The following is a 19,422-nucleotide window of genomic DNA, read 5'->3' on the forward strand; positions in this document are numbered from 1 at the left end:
TGGCTATACCTATTCACATTTTGGATTTTTATGGTGATATGGAAGAGGGTTTATGAGTAAGCGGCATAGAAGAGCACACCAATGGGCTGTGAGCTTGCAACAAAAAGGTATCAACCATAGGAAAGCATCATAGTCGTGTCACATAAAAAGGAAAAAGAGAGAAAGAGAGAAAGATAGATATACATGTTCTATCATATCCATATACATGTTCTAGCATATCCTACCCATATAGCTTAGAGATCCTTTTTCCCTTCATGAATGGGAGAGAGTTCTTTAAGCAAGGCACCAAGGATGGCACCAAAGTCATTTCATGTAAAGAGGAGAAAGAGAGAAGCTCTAGGGTATCCTACATTTCCTACCTTGACTGTTAGAGAACCTTTGAGCAAGCGGTTTGGAGAGCACACCAATAGGGTTGCGACAAAATTGTATCAACCATAGGTGGGCACTGATATCATTTCATGTGAAGAGGAAAGATATGCATACAAAAGTTCTAGTGAGATTAGCGTAACCTATCCTAGCGAGTCCGGATCAGCTACCCACATGGGCAGGAAATTTTACACCCCACATGGCCTCTTTACGTGACATCTGTCTGGTGGCAAACATAATTAAACAGAAGAGATAGAACTGTTAATTCCTTATTTCAAATTTTCTTTTTGTTCTTATTTAATTTCTTCTCACTAATTTGCCAAATGTGGCCAATACGTTTCTCCTTGAAATATTATTCCTTTTCCGCACTCAAAAACACACAGTCGGGAAACCTCTCCTGTCTCGCTGAGTACAGCAGTTGCCCCTTCTCTCTTCCCATCTCTCTCTCTCTCTCTCTCTCTCTCTCTCTCTCTCTCTCTCTCTCTCTCTCTCTCTCTCTCTCTGCAAATCGAAAGTTCAAGAAGATAAAGTCGCTGCTGCATATGTTGTTTTTGATAGGAAACATCTCGTATCTCACCTTTGAAATTTTCGGATTTAGATCATCATCCAGAAAACCTCGATCTGAAAATTGGGAACAAATCATCATCCAGAGAGAAGAAAAGAATGGGTTCTGAAAAGAAAAGCTTTTCTTTCTTTCCTTCGAACAAAAAACTAAAAATTTGGAGAGATTCTATTCAAGATGGGATATTACATCGTGAAGAAATCTAACATTTTGTTTATGAGTTCGGAAGATTCTGATCCAGGCTCCTTTGGTTTCCTTCCTAATTTGTCCAGCCTTAAAGAGAATGACTTGGGATTGGAATTTTGGAAGCCATTGCGAGACCTCAAGTTGGAGCAGGAAAAAAATACAACTTTTTAAAGATGGACATTGGCGGGGCGGTAGTGAAGAAGCAGAGGAAGTGGGAAAATTTAATATATATATATATATATATATATATATAAGGGATACAAACCGGTTGGATGATTTTACAGTGGAGAAAAAAATTAATAAATTAGAGGGAGGGAGAGAGATGAACACCACAACCGCAGAATTCCATTCCCATAAATCCCTCATCTCGGGTCTCTATTCACTGTCGCAACCCCTTTGGTTTCCTTCCTAATTTGTCTAGCCTTAAAGCAAAATGACTTGGGATTGGGATTTGGGAAGCCATTTCAGGTCCTCAAGTTGGAGCAGGAAAAAAATAATCTATGATGGAACAGGGGTGAGATGGCGTTGCAGAAGATTGGGGTGGCGACTTAAACTGAGTCCGACAGCGAGATCCGAAAGGTTTCCAATGTCGAGTATGAAAATTGCAACTACGACTTTTATCTTCTCCGACATCTGATTCGCGGAGACACGAAGGAGGGAGAAAGAAAATGAGGGGTGGGAAAAAATTAAAAGAGTTAAAAAAGTAAACTTTGTTTGAAAAAACGAGCTAACGGAGACGGAGACGGTTCTCATCTTCGTTTAGTTCTGTTAGCCATTGGACAAATGTCACATAGAGGGGCAGGTGGGGTGTAAAATTTTCTGCCCATGTGGGTAGCTGATTCGGACTCTATCCCAGTGGCTCAAAGAATTTTTTTCTCTTCTTGTATAGGAGAAGGTTCTCTCATCTCTGAGCAAGTAGCATAGCATAACACACCAATGAGTTACAACAAAATAGTATCAAAATCATTTCATGTGACAAGGAGAGAGATTAGATATAGAGGTTCTAGTGTATCATACCCAATGGCTCAAAAAACATTTTCCGTTTTTGTATGAGAGAGGGTTCTCTGAGCAAGCGGTATGGGGTAGCTCACCAATGGTTTATGACACGGTATCGATCATAGAAAAGGCACCGCAGTCATTTACTGTGAAGAGAAGCGAGAGAGAGGTTTTATCTAGGGATGTAAACGGGTCGGATTTGGCTCGGATACAAATTAGATGTGATCGGATCCGGATATTCCTTGGTCGAATACATAGATACCTCTAAACAGATTTGGATGTGGATCGAATTCGAATTTTCGATCATCTATTTACATCTCTACCTTATGTAACCCAAACCTTCTACTCCCTAATGGTAACGGATACAATTCACTCTCAATCTATATTTCTTAAACCATGATTCTCTTTTCCTTATATTCTAGAACTTGTTGAATTTTCAAAAAACCCTCAAGATCATTATTTACTTAATTATTTATTATTAAGTATTTGAATTTTTCTTCGGATATCTCTAAACCAGATGAGGGTCGGATTCCAATTATCCATTTACTCCCTAGTTTTATCCTATCCTACCCAGCAATAGAGAATCTTTTTCCTTATTATTGTATTAACCAGTGACATTGGAGAGCACACCAATGGGTTGCGAGTTGCAATTAAACGGTATGGACCATAGCCCATAGGAGGGCACCGAAATCTCGCTCCTCCCCTGGGTCGCTACTTCAGTTCGAGCCTTAATTTCCCGCTTGTTTGGTTTAAAACTCGTCGCCTGAGATAAACTCAGAACAGTTACCATGTTTCCAAAAACCTCTGGTTTCTTGTTTTTTTCTCTCTTTATTTAAGAGAAAAGCTCGAATAAAGCAAGGCAGCGAAGGCAAAGGAGGTAGATCGGAGATGGATTGCATAGAGATCGAGACTGCTGCAGAGGCTCTCGAGAGATCTGTGATATTCCATTTCGTCAAAGAGATAGTTGGCTATGTCCTCTACATGCACCAGCAGATCCCTGCGTAAGTATTGCAGACATTCTTCCTCATTTTTGAAACCCTAATTCTCCGGATTCCGTGACCAAAAAAAAAAAAAAATGGAAATTAAATTTTTATTTTTCCCATTGCCTAAACTTCTGATGTGAGTTACTGTTTTTCAGAGTCTTGCAGGATCTCAGCCTTGAATTTGATTCGTTGCAGTCAGAACGCAAAAATTTGGTATGTTATCTGAGTGAAGGTAGTTTTCTAAATTGTAGATTTTAAGCCATGGTCTATTCTTCCTAAGGAGTTTCAGTTTTAGGAGCTGGTACTATCGGAAGAGGAAATGAAGGCATCTACTCGAAGAAAACACAATGGGAGAATGAGAGAGCTGAAACAGGGATTCAGGAAATTGGAGAAGTTAATGAATTCCATCTCTAAGCTCCAAACTGCTTTGCAACTGGTACTTAACGAGATTCCTGATATCCAGGGGTTCATTATAATCCTTGGATCAAATCCTGTTCGGCCTCAACATGTTTATGAGATATGCTTTTCACATGGAAAAGTTACCATGGAACTTACAAATGATTTCACAAAAAGCAAAGCAGCAGATGCGCTTTCAAGAAAGGTCATTCCTGTTCTAGTTCTTCTTATGAGTTACATTGCTTATTCTTCTTTCTCCACTTCTAAAACTAGGTGTTCTATGTGCAGGCGATTCGATCTCTTATATCCAAAGGAACAGAATCCATGCCTCATGCGAGTACGTATCTGAGCTAGTCTTGCAAGTGAAAATTAATTTGGTAGTTTGAATTATCTCCATCTTATGATTCATACCCAATTTATTCTTATAGGCCCCACGAAGTTGTTTCTTTTGGTTAAAGCTCCCTCTTCTTTCAACCTACCTGCTCATTTTCTTCCTAAACGTGACTTCAGATACAGCAAAAAGGTATCAATAACTTAGTTTTGCTCTCAAAATTTCTATATATACACATGCTTGCTTTGGTTATAATAGCTATTTCTGTGAAATGATGAGAGAGAAGCACTTGTTGTAGACCAAGAAATATAAGAAATCCATAGGCATGTTGGGCACTTGGTGGATGTAAAGTGCAGCTCTGAGTTTGAAACTGTGGTTGTATTGCTTCATGTGGGTGTGGAGATGAATTTCCTAGTGACTAGATCCGGTCAAAGTAAATTCACATTCATATGATAGGATTTGATTGAGTTGTCCTTAGATGCATTGCTTTTTGCTGGTTTTGAGTCACCACTGCACATACTCTTTCCTTAGCTAAATCTGCATATTTTAGGATTTCTGCCGGTATGATTATGAAAAACCACTATGCTTATAAAAGGGGAGGCTCTGCCACTGCGGAGTCTAGGGAGGGTCATAATGTATACAGCCTTACCCCTGCTTTTGCAGCGAGGCTGTTTCCAGACTCGAACCCACGACCACTTGATCACAATGGAGCAACCTTATTTTTGCTCCAAGGCCCACCCTCTACACTATAAAGTGCTGATGTTTAAGATCATTATAATGTTGAGAAATGATATATATCAGTGCATGCTAGCATGGTCCATGTTAGACATTTAGGTTAGCTATATAGTGTTTTGGGATATAATCTACTGGATGTAGAGTTTACGAGTGATCCAACCATAGAAAAGAAAAAAAGAATTAATGAGTGAGAGAATTTGTTTAATGGGTTGAATCTTTCAATAGTTTAAGTTGTGGTTAATTTGCTCTCTAGATCTCACTTCTAAATCTGTGTTTTTTAGTGGTTATTTGAATTTTTTTCTTACTGATATAGTACGGTTTTAGACAAACAATCCTTGAGATTTTGTGATCCCAGGCAATGGTCTTTACCGTGGTATACAGAGCAACATGTAAAATTGCTACATATGAGCATTGATATTTCCTAAATGCCATGCAACTCTTATATTCATTTCCACTTTCATTTGCTGCTCCAGGTAGTTCCCTGCAGATTGTGTGTCAAGTGTAGCATCAAGGATCAGGATATGGATACATCACAGCATAGTCCTCAAACTGCATCCCCTAACACATCACTAGATTCCACTGGGAATGATCTGATCTGGTATATAAATTTTGTTGGTTGTTACATTACAAAATGATTGAAGAAATCCATTTGCTTTGTACATGGTGCCATAATTTAATTTTACCTTCCCAGCATCTGAATGCATAAGGTGATGGTTTAAAAGTTGCTTATCTGGATTCATATTAATTTGCTAATGACAAGTAGAAACAATGCCACGCTAGGTATATGTACAGAAAACCGTTTGTGTTATTTGTTCATATTTTGATGATGAATGGAAATGAATCAATCTGTGCCAACAGTCCATTTGGATCCAATGCCAAACCAAAATAACAATTCATTTCAGGTGGCAACAAGCACAACCTTAATGTTTGCTCTACATTATTTTGTTCGATTATTGGGGTTGGGGGGTGGGTGGGTTGTATTTTGAGGAGCTGGAGACTGTATTGCATAACTGATATCAGGGTTATCACCTCATGTAGAATGAATGATTAAAGCATGTTTATTTTTTCCGAGTCATCCAAACATCAATTTTTCTTTCTGATCCAATATCTGTTGGTATGTCCACCAAGATGGGGCCAGTATTACATAAGTGATACCAAGTGTATTAGCTCATTTGTAATTGTATAAAATCATGGCTCAATATATTAAGCAAACCATGTCTGTGAACAACCAAGAACGAGTTTGTGTGAACTTCTTGTCAAGATTTTCCTTGTCTCAATACCTTAACCTCAATAGTTTGAAGTCTACATTGTAAATCTGATGGTAAACTACATTTCCATTCTGACATTTACCGTTTTACTTGTGAACTGATGCATATTTTTCCTGTTACAGGTTTCAATGTAGACACACAATCAAGGGACTGCCCTCCACAACGCCACTGATAGAAGAATAAGAAGTTTGATCTCACCTTGTTTTTTGATCTCATCCTTTCCGACTCCAGTTTCATGTTCTGTTGTATAGGTAAACCAAAGTTGGAATGTTTTGATTTTATGGTGGCAATCTGATTAGTGCTATTAGTAGTTTATTTCCCCCCTGCAGTTAATGCCTTTAGCTCTTTCAAGGCTCCAAATACCCTCGTAAATCCTACATACAAGCATTGTAGCCATACAGAGTGTGTTGACGTGTAAGATGCCAATCCAAGGACGATGACCGATAGGATTCTCCCTCCTCGATATAATAGCTCACAAAGGTGTTCTTGAAATCTTATCTCTTGGTACATCTCTGTAGGTCTCTAACAAGCTCCTATATCCCGTTAACAGTTTCTCATCTTACATTGTTCCAAGAACTCTCGAACCACACTGAAATCAAACCAACTATCTAACAATTTATATATACTTCAGTAATTCAGCTTACTAAAACAAGAAAGAAGCCCAAGAACAAAGTCAATAAGGGATAGATTACACCAATTTTGGGAGCCAAGCTGGTTATAGACTCAAAACTCCCAGCAGGTGTGTCTGTATTCAGAACGACGACAATCCAGTTTCCTTCAGATCCAATGCCAGCTCCAGTATATTTACTGTCATTGAGATAACCAGAGTACTGGGAGTCTGTATAGTTGGAGAGTACAAGACTTGGGACCAGATCAGGAACACAAGCAGGCATTATCATTCCATCTTTTGTGTTGGTTGTGTTTAGTTGGCATTTAGCCAGAAGATCTGGATAGTTGGATAACTGGGTCTCCGTGCCTGGAACAGTGTTGGCGCCGGTCGTGTTGGTGCAGGGCATTGATTTATATTGCTCAGCCAGTTGATCAGCAAAGCAGTCTGCATTGTCATTCTCTTTCAAGGCTGGCAATTTTAAGGATGTTCGGTATCTGTTAAGACCTTCAAGAAGTTGCTCTTCCTCGTCTGCAAAGGAATTTGTATAAAAAAGTTGTGTTAAAACATCAACCCATGAAAGAAAATAGAGGGGAGGAAAAAGAAAAAGTAGTACAACATGTTCTCATGCATTTCAAACACTTTTTCTACTATGAATTGTATTAGATCTCATCACTAAGCCTCATTATAACTCTATCATTTAAGTCTTTTTATACAAACAAAAATCCTTTGGTTATTGGCACCATAAGGCTCCTTCAGGGTTTCAGTGCTTCAGACTTGGTCATCCATCCCATCCAAAAACCCTCACTGGCTGGCCATCTTTTCTCTTTCCATCAATATGAAGCGCTCTCTCTCTCTTACAGATGGGGTGGATGAAGAGATTCTCTCTTCACAATGGGTGAAGAGAAACTGGGTCCAATTTCAAACCCACAAGGCCATAAAATGTGTCACTCTTTTCTCCCTGACAACCTCCAACAAGACCCAAAAGAAAAGTTCTACTCTTCTGTTTTCCTTGACTGCCTCTAAAGATGCTTTTTTTTTCTTCAATCATGTTCATGTGCTGACTCGAGATACACCATCCAGACTTTTCAGAAAGGGTTAGGATAGACCAACTCACTCCAGAAGACAAATTTGAAGCAGAAACCAATGAGTTAAAGTTTCACCATCTTACAGCACAGAGTGCATAGTTCACTATTATTGTTAACCTCTTATCAATTCCTTCCACAGCTAGGTTAGAAGGACAGAAAAAAAGGGAGAAAGTAGAGATCTTCTTGCTTCAATCTCCGTGTTCTTCTATCCGCTTTGTGTCTAGTGCACATGGTAACCCCTCCAATATGGAGTTCATCTAGATCTACTACTTGTGGATCTGGAAATAAGATTCATTTTAGGATTCTCTACCATAGAAACAAGGGAGGAGAAGAAAAGAATGAAAATTTAGGATTCCTGCACTATCTCAGTTAGAGTAATTATTTTCTCTGTAAAATCCCCATCAATTGAGGACATAGAAATAACAGAACACATCATTGATTAAAACAGTCATATAATATAGCATTTGGTCAATAACAATTAAAACTCCTCTCAAAGATTTAGGGAAGGGGACCAGTAAAACAAATTTGTTTCTGCTCATCTTATTAAGGACCCATAACCATTTCTGGGTTTGTTCAGATTCTTAATACATAACTCCCAGTGAGGGGAAATATCATCTCATTACAATATTAATTCAATTTGACAGAACCCATTCGACTCAGTATAATATTCTCACATTGACACCCAAAACACATTAATAAAGGATCAACACCTATTTGTCTAAAATTCATAGAAAGAATAATCCAATTGAACCAACAACATGAGAAAAATGGATCTGGAAATCAAAAGAGTTAGAGAGAGACAGCAAAGAACGATTACCATCAGCTCTGACCGAATGAGAGAACAGGAGAATGGCATGAAGGAGCAACCCAACGAGTGAGAGACGAAACCGAATTGGAGGAGCCATTGTTGTTTCTCGTTATATTCAATCAAAGAGTTTAAACAATTTCCCTCTTTCCTTTCAAACTTCGTTTCTCTTGTTTAGTAGTATTTGTCAGATTGGCTGTTGCTTTCAGGTTGTGGGTTTAACTGAGAATGAAGCTTTTTTTGCTTCTGCTTTTTATTCATGGTTGATACAGTACTAGCAGTTAGCGTTTGGATGATTCAGATTAATGGCAGTAACTAACAGAGTAGTAGTTGTGTGGCTTTCGGGCGGGAAGACAACTGCTTACCAACCATTAAACGTGTTTCGCATGCAAAGTTGTGCGTGTGGTTCAGCACTTTGCCAGGCTAAGATATATGAGGAAATCCTTAGCCGCGCTTCATTTACACTTCCCGGCCCTTATGCCAAATGAAGAATCGTTGGTGTCACAGCTGCCGAAGTATGGTCTGAAATTCTTAAGCTCCACTTACTCGTTTGTCAGTTTTCAGTAATTTGGAGAAAGTTTTTCATACTAGGTCGTGTGTGAATATGGTCAAACATTTCAATCGTTGGATAGGAATATTTGATTCTCGTGTGTTGTGTTTCATACACGATTATGTATTAAAATTAAAAAAAAATAAATAAATAAAAGATTGAGTTTTCCTCCACCCACGGTGGATGGGGTTCCATTCATCACGGGTGTCATATGTGAGCAAGAGAAGGCATTGTTTTGGAAAAATACTAAAACCCTATAAGAGTTTATGAACCATAAGATGGTGGGTGACCAGCTGTCTATGGGTGGAGGAAAACTTTGTTCCATGCCTTCTTTTAACAAAAAAATAAATAAAAAACTCCCTCTCAAACTCTTTTTTTTGACGTGGATCCTCTTGTATATGAATCCTGAGACACTTCCCTTCCATGGGGCTATTAGCTTGGCATGAAATCTACCAATACACGTTGAGGGCATTTAGATCCCCAGAAATATTTATTTTCCAACCCCCTATTCAACCACAATTATGATGCCCCAAGATGTGATGGTATTGGAGTCATAATGATCCTCTCCCAAACTTCATGTGATATTTACAAAACCCCTATCAAATAGATTTTTATAGTTAAACGACAGAATATTTCTTTGGATCTATTTGGTTGCAAGGAAAACTAAAATGAGAGAACTGAAAATTTCAAACTTAAAAAAGAATTCAGAGTCCACAGCACGCGTTCAATTAGCTTTCTCTTTCCCTTCTGACAATTTGAACGGTCTAGCAAATGCGCGAAACTGGTGGATGGAGTTGCGTTTGGATAAGCCCTGATAAATCATCCAGGAGAAAAACAAATTTTCAAGTAAGCATCTCTCTCTCTCACACACAAACTTCAAAGCTCTCCCAATCCCTGTACTACCACTGACGGTCTAAATCCAATTTAAGAAAGTAATTCATTTGCTCCGTTTTAATTTCTTCACGCACATTCCAATTTTCTCTTGAACGGTTGTTGAGGTAAAAGAAAAATGGCATTATCCGGCGATTGCCGGATCTCGCCCTCGGCCACTGACTACTTTCGTGGCAGCGGCACCAGTGCTAGAGTCGCGATGATCGGAAGTAACAGTAAGCTTGTGAAATTCTGTAATGGAGAGTTTATGGGGAAGAAGCTCAATCTCAGTCAACTCCGTCGTCAGGGCCCTCATAGTAAGTTGCTTAGGCCTTACCTCTGCATGTCTCTCACAACCGATGCTCCTTCTGACGCTAAGGCTAAGGTAACCCCTCTCTCTCTCTGTCTCTCTCTCTCTCTCTCTGTGAGTGGCGCCAAATGGAAGGTAAAAGCTGTTAGGGCCTTGGGGTGTTGGACCGTAATCGTTGTGTCCTGTCCAAAAATGAAATGGTCTATGATCAGATGGTTGGGGTCATTTGTATACCTAATGGACGTCTGAGATAGAATTGACATTATCGTAGCTCAATCTAGACAGTTCAGTGGGTGTACTGTACTACCCTGCTGTAGGAGTAGGTGATAGGTAACAGAATAAGCCTTTTTTTTTATTCGGATCAGAAGATGATGATTTACCGGAATATTTGACTTTTTGACTTTTGGGTTTAATGGAATTGGATGGTGTTCTGTAGCTGAGGGATCTGGAGATGGAAAAGCGGGACCCACGGACCGTTGCGGCCGTTATACTAGGTGGAGGAGCTGGAACTCGTCTCTTTCCCCTGACCAAGCAAAGAGCCAAACCTGCTGTAAGTCTTCTCCTTTCTTTGCTTCACTTTTCCTCTCACATTTAAAACCAACGTAGAGAAGTTAGGTATTCTGTGTAGATGAAAGACTAATTTTTTCACATCTTGATCATTTATCTCTGCAACTTCCAATCACAGGTACCCATCGGAGGTGCATATAGGCTTATTGATGTGCCAATGAGCAACTGCATAAACAGTGGGATAAACAAAGTTTACATTCTTACTCAGTTCAACTCTGCATCGCTTAACCGGCATATTGCACGTGCCTACAACTTTGGCAATGGAGTTAGCTTTGGAGATGGTTTCGTTGAGGTATTACTTTGGACAGTTTTTTGTCTGATTCTATAAAATTTTCTCCTTGATCTGCGTCTGTTATGAAAGGTTATGTCTTTGAACAGTTCGCTTTCTAGGACTGTTTTGATTGAAAGAATGTTAGGTGTTGTTACACCAAGAGGGGTCCAAGTAATAACACAAATAGAAGAAATAGAAATACCAAAATACAAAGAATAAATTCTGCCAACTTACAAGTTCAATTAACGGCAAGTTGATGAAAGTGATGTCGCCAAACAGTAACACATGAACAAAACCAGGTTGAGACGCACCAAAGAGGTGCTGTCCTTAAGGTCTAAAAACGTCCCTTGTGTGAGTGCAATCGGGGTTTTCACCTCCAAGATTATTCAACCTCAAGTCTAGTAACTCTTGCACAAAATGTTTGACTGCACCGGGAGAGCAAGGCTAGGCTTAAAGAACGATGTTTGAAAAACAGTTTTATTGCTACATATCAGTAGTAAGCAAAGCAATCAAATACTGCTTTAATAGTAGTATGTACTCTGTTAGTCAAAGTAGAAACAGAATACGGTTTATAGTATTCGGACAGAGAAGAGAATAAGACAGAGCAGATGAGGTAGCATAGAAGTGACCTTTTCTGTTTGAAACCCTCTTTTATTTATAGGTGTAGACATACCTGTTCGTACAGGTATGTGCCTGTATACGTATGGGTGCCACCTGTATGTATACATGTGCCAATACATGTATGAGTGTGTCTCTATACCATGTGGTACCTTCTTGTATACGAATGGGTACCTACAGTACCTCCTAGTATACATATGGGTGTCTCCAGGTATGGATGTATATATATGCATCTGTTGGAGCTAAAATAAAAGATACATGTATCTTAGCTCAACCCATACCCATATCCATATTATTCATACCACACCCAGACCCGGCCCAACTTCGACCACTGCCCGGCTCGGCGTGTGCATGATTTAAAAGCACCTGGACCCAATCTCTCACCTTATATGAGATATACCTCTCTCTAGAACCCCATCCCCTTGGTTCTAATCCCAACTTATAAGCTTGAGAAACCAATCTTCCACTTCCAATGTGGGACTAAAAGAAACACACAAAGTTGCTTTTAGCTCACACTACCAAATGCAAATTCAAATATTGGAGGGAAAGTAAAAAGTGCTTTTGAAACTTTCAAATGTTATTTTAAAAACAAATAAAATACTACAGGTGTTAAAGAAATAACATTAATCAAACCTAGTGCAGCAGAAATTAGGATGTTGAGATGGATGAATGGTAAAACTAGAAAAAAAATAAAATTAGGAATGAACAAATTATAGCTAATATAGGAGTAGCTTCGATACGTGAAAGTTGAGAGAAAGTCACTTGTGGTGCCATGGACATGTGCATGGGAGACTAATGTACTGGTAAAGAGGAATGATATAATTCAGATTGGAGGATTTAAAAGAGTCAGGGCAAGCTGAGGTAAGATATGCATAGCTTAAGAGTGGTAATAAGTATGGCTTTGACTATAGTTGATTGGTGAAGACGATCCATGAAGCCGATCCCATTCAGTTGGGATAAGGCTTAGTTGAGTTCAAAGGCTAGATGTATAGAAATTTTAGCATCCTCTCCTCTATAGTCTTCATAACTAACAAATTTGGACATCACCCAAAATCTGATCTTATTCTATGCCAGGTTCTAGCAGCCACTCAGACTCCAGGAGAGGCAGGTAAAAGGTGGTTTCAGGGTACTGCAGATGCTGTGCGGCAATTTCATTGGCTTTTTGAGGTACTGCAAATGAATTTAGTTTCTGTCCTTACTGTACAGTCTGAAAAAAATGTTAAATCCATGTAACTTTTATTATTTCAGTATCTTGACAGACCATCACACTACAATCCAATATTCTATAATTTGTCTTTTTGAAAGTGCATTTGGCTTAACCGAAGTTATAATGTTGTATCTAATGTTGTTGCCTTTTCAATGCTTTGTGAACAACTTGAATCCTCCACTGTGAATGATGAAAATTTTAGCTCAGAGGTAGGTAGGTTTTATACTGTAAAACCTTGGTAAGTTTCGGATGTGATGCCAGTGTTATGATTTAATAAAAATTTTGTAGGGTGCCAGAAGTAAGGAAATAGAGGATGTGCTTATTCTTTCTGGTGACCATCTATACAGGATGGACTACATGGACTTCATGCAGGTCAGACAGCAAATACTTTATTTATGCCCTTCGTTGAAATCTGTTTTACACAGTCAGACTCTTACTTCAGACATTAAGACTTTCCATTTCATTTCCAGAATCATCGGCAGAGTGGTGCTGATATTAGTATTTCTTGTATACCTATGGATGACAGGTAGTTTACCCTTTGTGAATATAATTAATTCCTCTGTACTTTAGAATTCCAACTTGTTCACAGATTTTTCTGGCCAACTATGTAAATGTATTATACATGGTTAGAAATAGTTTTCCAGATTTTTTAGACACATTTTGGAACCATACATAACCCAATGTGGTATCAAATGAGATTATTGGGAGAATGTGACAAACCTCAATTTTGTTGGTAACCAATCAACGGGTTTTGTCCAAGTCAACCCTCCTTCCCTCAGCCTCCAGAGCCTGTTTCCGTTTAACTTATTTTTGTAAGACCATTATTGAGTTTTCAAGGACAAAATAAATTCATAAAATACAAAATTACTCTTCAAGGACAACTCTTCAATTTAATGCTTTGAAAATCTTGGAACTTAGAGATTCTTTTTAGTGTTATATCATTTTAACTTTCACATCAAGATGGATAACTCTGAACCCCCCCCCTCTCCATTATTGTTCATGCAAGTGCAGCCAGCATCTTGAACTTCAGTGTGATGGTAATTGAAGTTAACAATCATATTCCATCGCCCCTGAAGCAATTCAGATGTTCAACAGTATCATAAATCTTGGAATAGACTCTTTTGTCTTCCTTTTTGCACCTCCCATGCAGTCATTGTTCAAGTTTCTCCATTTTAACTGTTTGTTCCATTTATAGTTCCTTTGTTCTTGTATAGAATAGGATTCTATTTCAATTTATTTTTTAAGGTTGATTATGGTCACAAATTATCTTGGAGTCCTCTGTCTACTTCCACCATAGCCGCGCCTCAGATTTCGGTTTAATGAAGATAGACAACAAAGGGAGGGTCCTGTCATTTAGTGAAAAACCAAAAGGAGCGGATTTGAAGGCAATGGTAATTATTTGTTTCATGTTATGCTTTCAATTTAATACATGTGAAGCAGTTCTGAGTAGCTGCACTAATTTTACATACTATTTAGGGAGTAGACACAACTGTTTTGGGGTTATCACAAGAAGAAGCGCAAAAGAAACCATATATTGCTTCGATGGGAGTGTATATCTTCAAGAAGGAGATACTTTTTAATATTCTGAGGTAATGAGCATTTTTAATTGTTTTTTACGGATTATACAATGTAATAGATGAATCAGAATGTTATTAGGAAAGTCAAGTGACTCTATCTCCAGTAGTATTGACTAGTGAATGAATAGGAGAAAACCTATGAAATCTCTAAATCAACACTAAGTACTTTGTCAAACACCATCCATTTTTGGGTTGATTAGACCAGATGATGGCTTGCCTTCGAAATAAGATATAGAAATTAAATTCCAACATAAGCACTAAGTACTACTGCATCATTGTCAGCTCAGATGGCGTTTTCCTACAGCAAATGACTTTGGATCTGAGATAATCCCTGCTTCAGCTAGAGAGTTCTTCATCAAGGTCTGTATCAAATCTTATTTAAGTCTGTCTAGTAAAATTATTGACAATTTGATTATGCTCTTCTTTATATTTAAGAACCAAAGATTACCCATCGTTCTTCTCAAGAGAATGCAATTCTCATATTGGTGGAGCTACTACTGATTATTGATTACACTCAAAATCATCACTTTTTGACTGTCATAATTTTGATTGTGTTTGTTACCAAAAAAAAAAAATTGATTGTCAGAGTCAAAATATTTAGCTTTCCTCAATCGTCAATCTAATTATGAGATGTCCACTGCAGGCTTATCTATTTAATGATTATTGGGAGGACATTGGCACAATTAGATCCTTCTTTGAGGCGAACCTTGCCCTCACTGAACATGTACGTACGGAATTGCATCAACTTTTCAGCCCTTGCTTTAATGTGGAAATATGAATTCCCTTTATCTTCCTATTTTCTGACTTCGCCTTCTTTTCTTGCACTATGTAACTGCTCGTGCCCAATTTCTGTTTCTGGTACCTATGCTTGTGATAAATGGAGTGCCTCAAGTATTCCATGTCAATGGATCTTGTTGAAATTCCTTTGTGTAATGGCACTTAATTAATAAAAGTGCCTTCTAGAAGTAATCTTGGTCAGTCAAAAGAAAGGAATTTGATTTAGCCAAATAAGCTATGATTTATGGACAACAATGGAGTTGGCCTATCAATTGGAGACCCAAATTGATGAGAATCTGCACCCTGTGTGGTACATAGTGACCTGATGCTGTCTCAAGGCATTAGATAAGCGCACTAATGATAAGCATTAGTAAATGACTTCAGCATTGTATCATTTTTATTTTTGTGGGGCTGCACACAAGCTTACAATTTTTGAACAGTCAGATTCTTATGTGATCTTTTCTATTATTTTCAGCCTCCAAAATTTAGCTTTTATGATGCTACAAAGCCAATGTATACATCAAGAAGAAACTTGCCACCATCAAGGGTTGACGCTAGCAAGGTTTGTTTTTAGCTTGATATATTCAAGTTTATTTCTGAATCCTCTTACACTAGGGAGATTGTTTTCAATCATTGTAAAAGGATATTTATTTTCAAATATTTCATATTGACACAATCACATAAAGTAATTATGTAAACCACAGTTTCAAAATCAGAAAAGGAAATAAAGGTACTAATTCTAAGGATATCATGGAGGTACACAATTGCATACAAGATGGTTGGCCCACCATTAAAAGGTTCCTTACTTGGCTGGAAAATAAATAATCATTACCATCTGATCTGTCACTTCTTTTTGGATGGTCAGTAAACTATGGCAGATGGACCGAAAGCTAGAGTAGACGGTTAGGAGGTGACCTGATTTCAATATCTTGTAAACCTCCCTCCCCCCAATTTGTTGACAATGACAAGGTTTTAACAAGAGGAATAAATTTGTATTGATTCATAGACCTGTAGTATGGATTTGAAAATTTTTCTGGTTTTGTCATCTGAATTTTGACAACCTTGTCAAAATCTTTCTTGAAACAAAAGTAAGAATTTACTCATTGATCTTCTTTTCCCCTTCCATTTATATCTGTGTACTTATTGTTTATATTGTTACTCAGATCATTGACTCAATCGTATCGCATGGATGTTTTTTGGATAACTGTATCATGGAGCACAGTGTCGTTGGTATACGATCCCGAATAAACTCTAATGTGCACTTAAAGGTTGGCTATCTAAATTCATTGCATGTTGAAGAATTGATAAAAAACAAAGAAAATTGATCACATTGAGTATCGGATCATTATGGTGTAGCATGTTGAACTCAAGAATAACTGATATGCTATACTACATCCCAGTTAAGAAAATAAGGATCTTGCATATGTAACAAATGAATCATTAATGTAACCAAGGAAAATCCACAGGACAGGAAAAAAAAAATCAGAACAGGATAGCAGTGGCTAGCAGATTAGTTTTGTAGCTGTTTCTAGATTTTCTACTCTCAGATTCTTCCCTTTATTTCATAAGTTTCTCTGTGCAAACTGTCCTGTTCATTCAGTTCTTGCTTTTATCAATATAGTGTGAAGCACACTGATTTATAGACCTTCTATATTTATTTTTGGGAAAAGGTTCTTTGAGCCACCGGGGCAGGGTACACTAGCACCTCTGTGTCTATCTCTCTCCTCCTCACTGCCCTCCAATGTACAATACCGTTTTGCCACACCTCATTGGTGCACTCCTTTATACCTTGCCCAGAGAACCCTCGCCTTTTATTTTATTATGTTCCTTGTGCGGAAGGGCTCTAAGGAAATAGCTTAAAATAAAGAAAGGGGGAGGGAGAGAGATAGAAAATTTCCATCAGCATATATTGTAAAATCCAATTCATTGGATTGTACCCCACGTATTAGGTGCACCTAATGCACTCCAAAAACAGAGTTGAGTACTCTACGTATGATGTCCTTGATTGATGAAAACTGTGATTAGTGCAACACACATGCAGGATACAGTGATGCTTGGTGCTGACTATTATGAAACTGATGCTGAAGTGGCATCACTTTTGGCTGAGGGAAGGGTCCCAATTGGAATAGGAGAAAATACAAAAATCAGGTACCAAGGTGAACCATTTCGTTAAATTCTTCTTTTAATTCACTTGAAGGTTTCTAAAGTTCTTCTCCATGATGTTGTGCAGGGATTGCATCATTGACAAAAATGCAAGAATTGGGAAAAATGTCACAATTTCTAACTCAGAGGTATGGCTTCCCTAACCATTACTCCACTAATTGTTCAAAGACGCAAGCAAGATACAGAAAAGCTATTGAAAATCTTGTACATATTTTGCACCTAATCTCAAGCTATATATCCTCTCATTACTCTCAATATATACGATATGAAATGAATTTTAGCCAACCCATTTAATTGGGCTAAGACTTTCTACCCAAGTCTTCGACACCTCTTGTCTCTGCTAGATTCTGACACCCATGTCCATATCTATGCAACATAGCCTTCAGTGGGTCCTTCAAGGGTATGTTCTGGCCCAAAATCAGTTCAATCAAGGTTACTTAATTTAATGGTTCAATCAGTTTGGATTTCAATTTGGGTTCTATAGTTTTTTCAGGTAAGCAATTTGCAGTTCATAATTGGTCACCTACAAGCGAACTAATTCATTAGGGCCAGGTTTTTTTGTTTTTTTTTTTTTTTTTTTTTCCGCTAACAAGTGTGTCCGGACCTTCAGCCTGATGAGTCCCAGGGCACTCACATATGCCCCTACACACATGCACTGGGTCAGCACCAGATCCTATGAAAACCATAGAAGCCGTGGGGCTGGCCAGGATTGTACCCTTTGTTTTTCTTCAGCATACAAGTAGTAGTGAGTTTTGGTGGCTTTCTTACAAAAGTAATCTTCACTTTAGGAAGCTACACAAAAGTTGCTGCATTTATGGTACCATAGGGAACTGACCTCCAAACCAGTTCACTAGGAATCATTTTGCATTTGTGTGTGTGTTACACTATGCTCCTTTCCCAGTTATATAGACAAGAAAATCATTTGGCGATCAAATATAAAAAGATTACAAGAGAATAAACCAACAGATCAGATTAGGATCATACAGTTGGTACCTAAGCTAGAAATTTTAGTGGGATGTACTTCCTACTGCCATCCTTGTGGCACAGATTGCTTTTCCCTGTTCTATTTCTAAAGCATTTGCCTATGGTGTTACTGTGAATTTGGTTACTTAAAAGCTTTGTACTTCATTACGGGAATGGTTATGTTTGTTAATCTAGTTTCATAGCAGGATTGTTTATCAAGAGCTTTGTATAATGCTGAAATGGAATGTTTGAATTGGAACTATGATAGCACAGGAGTCGGAATAACCATCCTCTTTATAATTTCCCATTATTTGGTTAAACATTCAAGCTTGGAAGTTTTGCTTTAGACATTGTCTATCCTCTCGTGATTATCTCCCTCAATTGTCTGCAGAAAATTCAAGAGGCAGACAGGTCTTCAGAAGGGTTTTACATCCGTTCTGGCATTACCGTCATATTAAGGAACTCAACAATCAAAGATGGAATTCTAATTTGACAGTATCTTTCTCAGTCCCACTTTGGGATCAATAAACTGCAAATTAGCAGGCTCAGTATGAAACAAGTGCCTTAAATGTAATTTTATAATTTTAATCACAATAGATGTGAATCCCTGTATGTGATAATATGGTTAAACTATGCAGCATAGAGCAGTTTTAATTTCTCTTCTTTCTTTCTTTCTTTTTTTTTTTTAGGGGGGTTGGGTGAATATGGAGGTACTTTCCGGCACATTTGGGAGTAACTGTTTTATGAAAGTAGAAGGGTACTTAAAGAAAATTTGCGATCAATTTCCTGACCTCTCCCGAAAAGCTATTAACAATCTTGGACTTTCCAGACACCCCAAGTTCATCTGAGATTTCTCTAAAAACCGAAGTAGAGAGATTCATCTCTCTCCATTTCAAGAAAGACCTGATACAAGGACATGGAATCACTCTACTAATGGGATGTTATCAGCCAAGTTGTTTTGCAACCTGTTACTACCTAATGGCATCTCGTCATTTCCAGCAAAAAGAATATAGGGTTCTAAGGTTCCAACCGTAATCAGCTTCATTACTTGGTCCGCACCTCCTCACTTCCTCAGACAATTCTAACTCGAGAGAACATAAAGACCATACGATACAGGCTCAGTCGGTTATTCTCTCTGCAGAACATACCAGGAATCTGAAGATCACCTGCTAATTATTGCACATTCTCATGTGAAATATGGGTAGTCTTATACAGCATTTTGAGAT

General features: G+C 38.1%; 3 protein-coding genes across 5 annotated transcripts; 2 read left to right on the forward strand and 1 right to left on the reverse strand.

Moving 5' to 3' along the window:
• Positions 1 to 1,066: 1,066 nt before the first annotated feature.
• LOC122671262 (uncharacterized GPI-anchored protein At3g06035-like) lies at positions 1,067 to 8,462 on the reverse strand. 2 transcript variants are annotated; one of them, XM_043868393.1, is made up of 3 exons: positions 8,336 to 8,462; positions 6,437 to 6,961; positions 1,067 to 1,077 (listed from the first exon to the last, which is right to left on the reverse strand). In XM_043868393.1, exons 1-2 carry the CDS (start codon positions 8,421 to 8,423, stop codon positions 6,459 to 6,461), a joined length of 591 nt encoding a protein of 196 aa, XP_043724328.1. In that variant the 5' UTR covers positions 8,424 to 8,462; the 3' UTR covers positions 1,067 to 1,077; positions 6,437 to 6,458. The 2 variants fall into 2 exon arrangements, with proteins under 2 accessions (XP_043724328.1, XP_043724329.1); XM_043868394.1 differs by lacking the exon at positions 1,067 to 1,077 and having other exon boundaries at positions 6,431 to 6,959; positions 8,334 to 8,456.
• On the forward strand, positions 2,961 to 6,156 carry LOC122671261. Its single transcript, XM_043868392.1, has 7 exons — positions 2,961 to 3,111; positions 3,249 to 3,306; positions 3,389 to 3,694; positions 3,778 to 3,826; positions 3,918 to 4,012; positions 5,029 to 5,153; positions 5,946 to 6,156. Exons 1-7 carry the CDS (start codon positions 2,999 to 3,001, stop codon positions 6,004 to 6,006), a joined length of 807 nt encoding a protein of 268 aa, XP_043724327.1. The 5' UTR covers positions 2,961 to 2,998; the 3' UTR covers positions 6,007 to 6,156.
• Positions 8,463 to 9,859: 1,397 nt separating the features above from the next.
• On the forward strand, positions 9,860 to 18,843 carry LOC122671258 (glucose-1-phosphate adenylyltransferase large subunit 3, chloroplastic/amyloplastic-like). Of its 2 annotated transcripts, none has more exons than XM_043868387.1 (15): positions 9,860 to 10,128; positions 10,490 to 10,603; positions 10,739 to 10,912; positions 12,584 to 12,676; positions 13,005 to 13,088; positions 13,187 to 13,242; positions 14,014 to 14,107; positions 14,193 to 14,305; positions 14,581 to 14,653; positions 14,937 to 15,017; positions 15,546 to 15,632; positions 16,234 to 16,338; positions 17,112 to 17,218; positions 17,301 to 17,361; positions 18,588 to 18,843. In XM_043868387.1, exons 1-15 carry the CDS (start codon positions 9,883 to 9,885, stop codon positions 18,687 to 18,689), a joined length of 1,590 nt encoding a protein of 529 aa, XP_043724322.1. In that variant the 5' UTR covers positions 9,860 to 9,882; the 3' UTR covers positions 18,690 to 18,843. The 2 variants fall into 2 exon arrangements, with proteins under 2 accessions (XP_043724322.1, XP_043724323.1); XM_043868388.1 differs by having other exon boundaries at positions 9,860 to 10,122.
• Positions 18,844 to 19,422: the final 579 nt, after the last annotated feature.

The sequence above is a fragment of the Telopea speciosissima genome, chromosome 8, assembly GCF_018873765.1.
Source record: "Telopea speciosissima isolate NSW1024214 ecotype Mountain lineage chromosome 8, Tspe_v1, whole genome shotgun sequence".
NCBI classification, from domain to species: Eukaryota; Viridiplantae; Streptophyta; class Magnoliopsida; order Proteales; family Proteaceae; genus Telopea; species Telopea speciosissima.

Bases quoted from the DNA above. Each gene is read 5' to 3' on its own strand.
- LOC122671261 (XM_043868392.1), top strand. From the start codon at position 2,999: ATGGATTGCATAGAGATCGAGACTGCTGCAGAGGCTCTCGAGAGATCT. The intron at 3,307-3,388 runs GTATGTTATCTG...TTTCAGTTTTAG, and splicing joins AGTCAGAACGCAAAAATTTG to GAGCTGGTACTATCGGAAGA. The intron at 5,154-5,945 runs GTATATAAATTT...TTCCTGTTACAG, and splicing joins ACTGGGAATGATCTGATCTG to GTTTCAATGTAGACACACAA.
- LOC122671262 (XM_043868393.1), bottom strand. From the start codon at position 8,423: ATGGCTCCTCCAATTCGGTTTCGTCTCTCACTCGTTGGGTTGCTCCTT. The intron at 6,962-8,335 runs GTAATCGTTCTT...ATTCCTTTGCAG, and splicing joins TCATTCGGTCAGAGCTGATG to ACGAGGAAGAGCAACTTCTT.
- LOC122671258 (XM_043868387.1), top strand. From the start codon at position 9,883: ATGGCATTATCCGGCGATTGCCGGATCTCGCCCTCGGCCACTGACTAC. The intron at 14,306-14,580 runs GTAATGAGCATT...TTGTCAGCTCAG, and splicing joins ATACTTTTTAATATTCTGAG to ATGGCGTTTTCCTACAGCAA. The intron at 15,018-15,545 runs GTACGTACGGAA...TATTATTTTCAG, and splicing joins ACCTTGCCCTCACTGAACAT to CCTCCAAAATTTAGCTTTTA.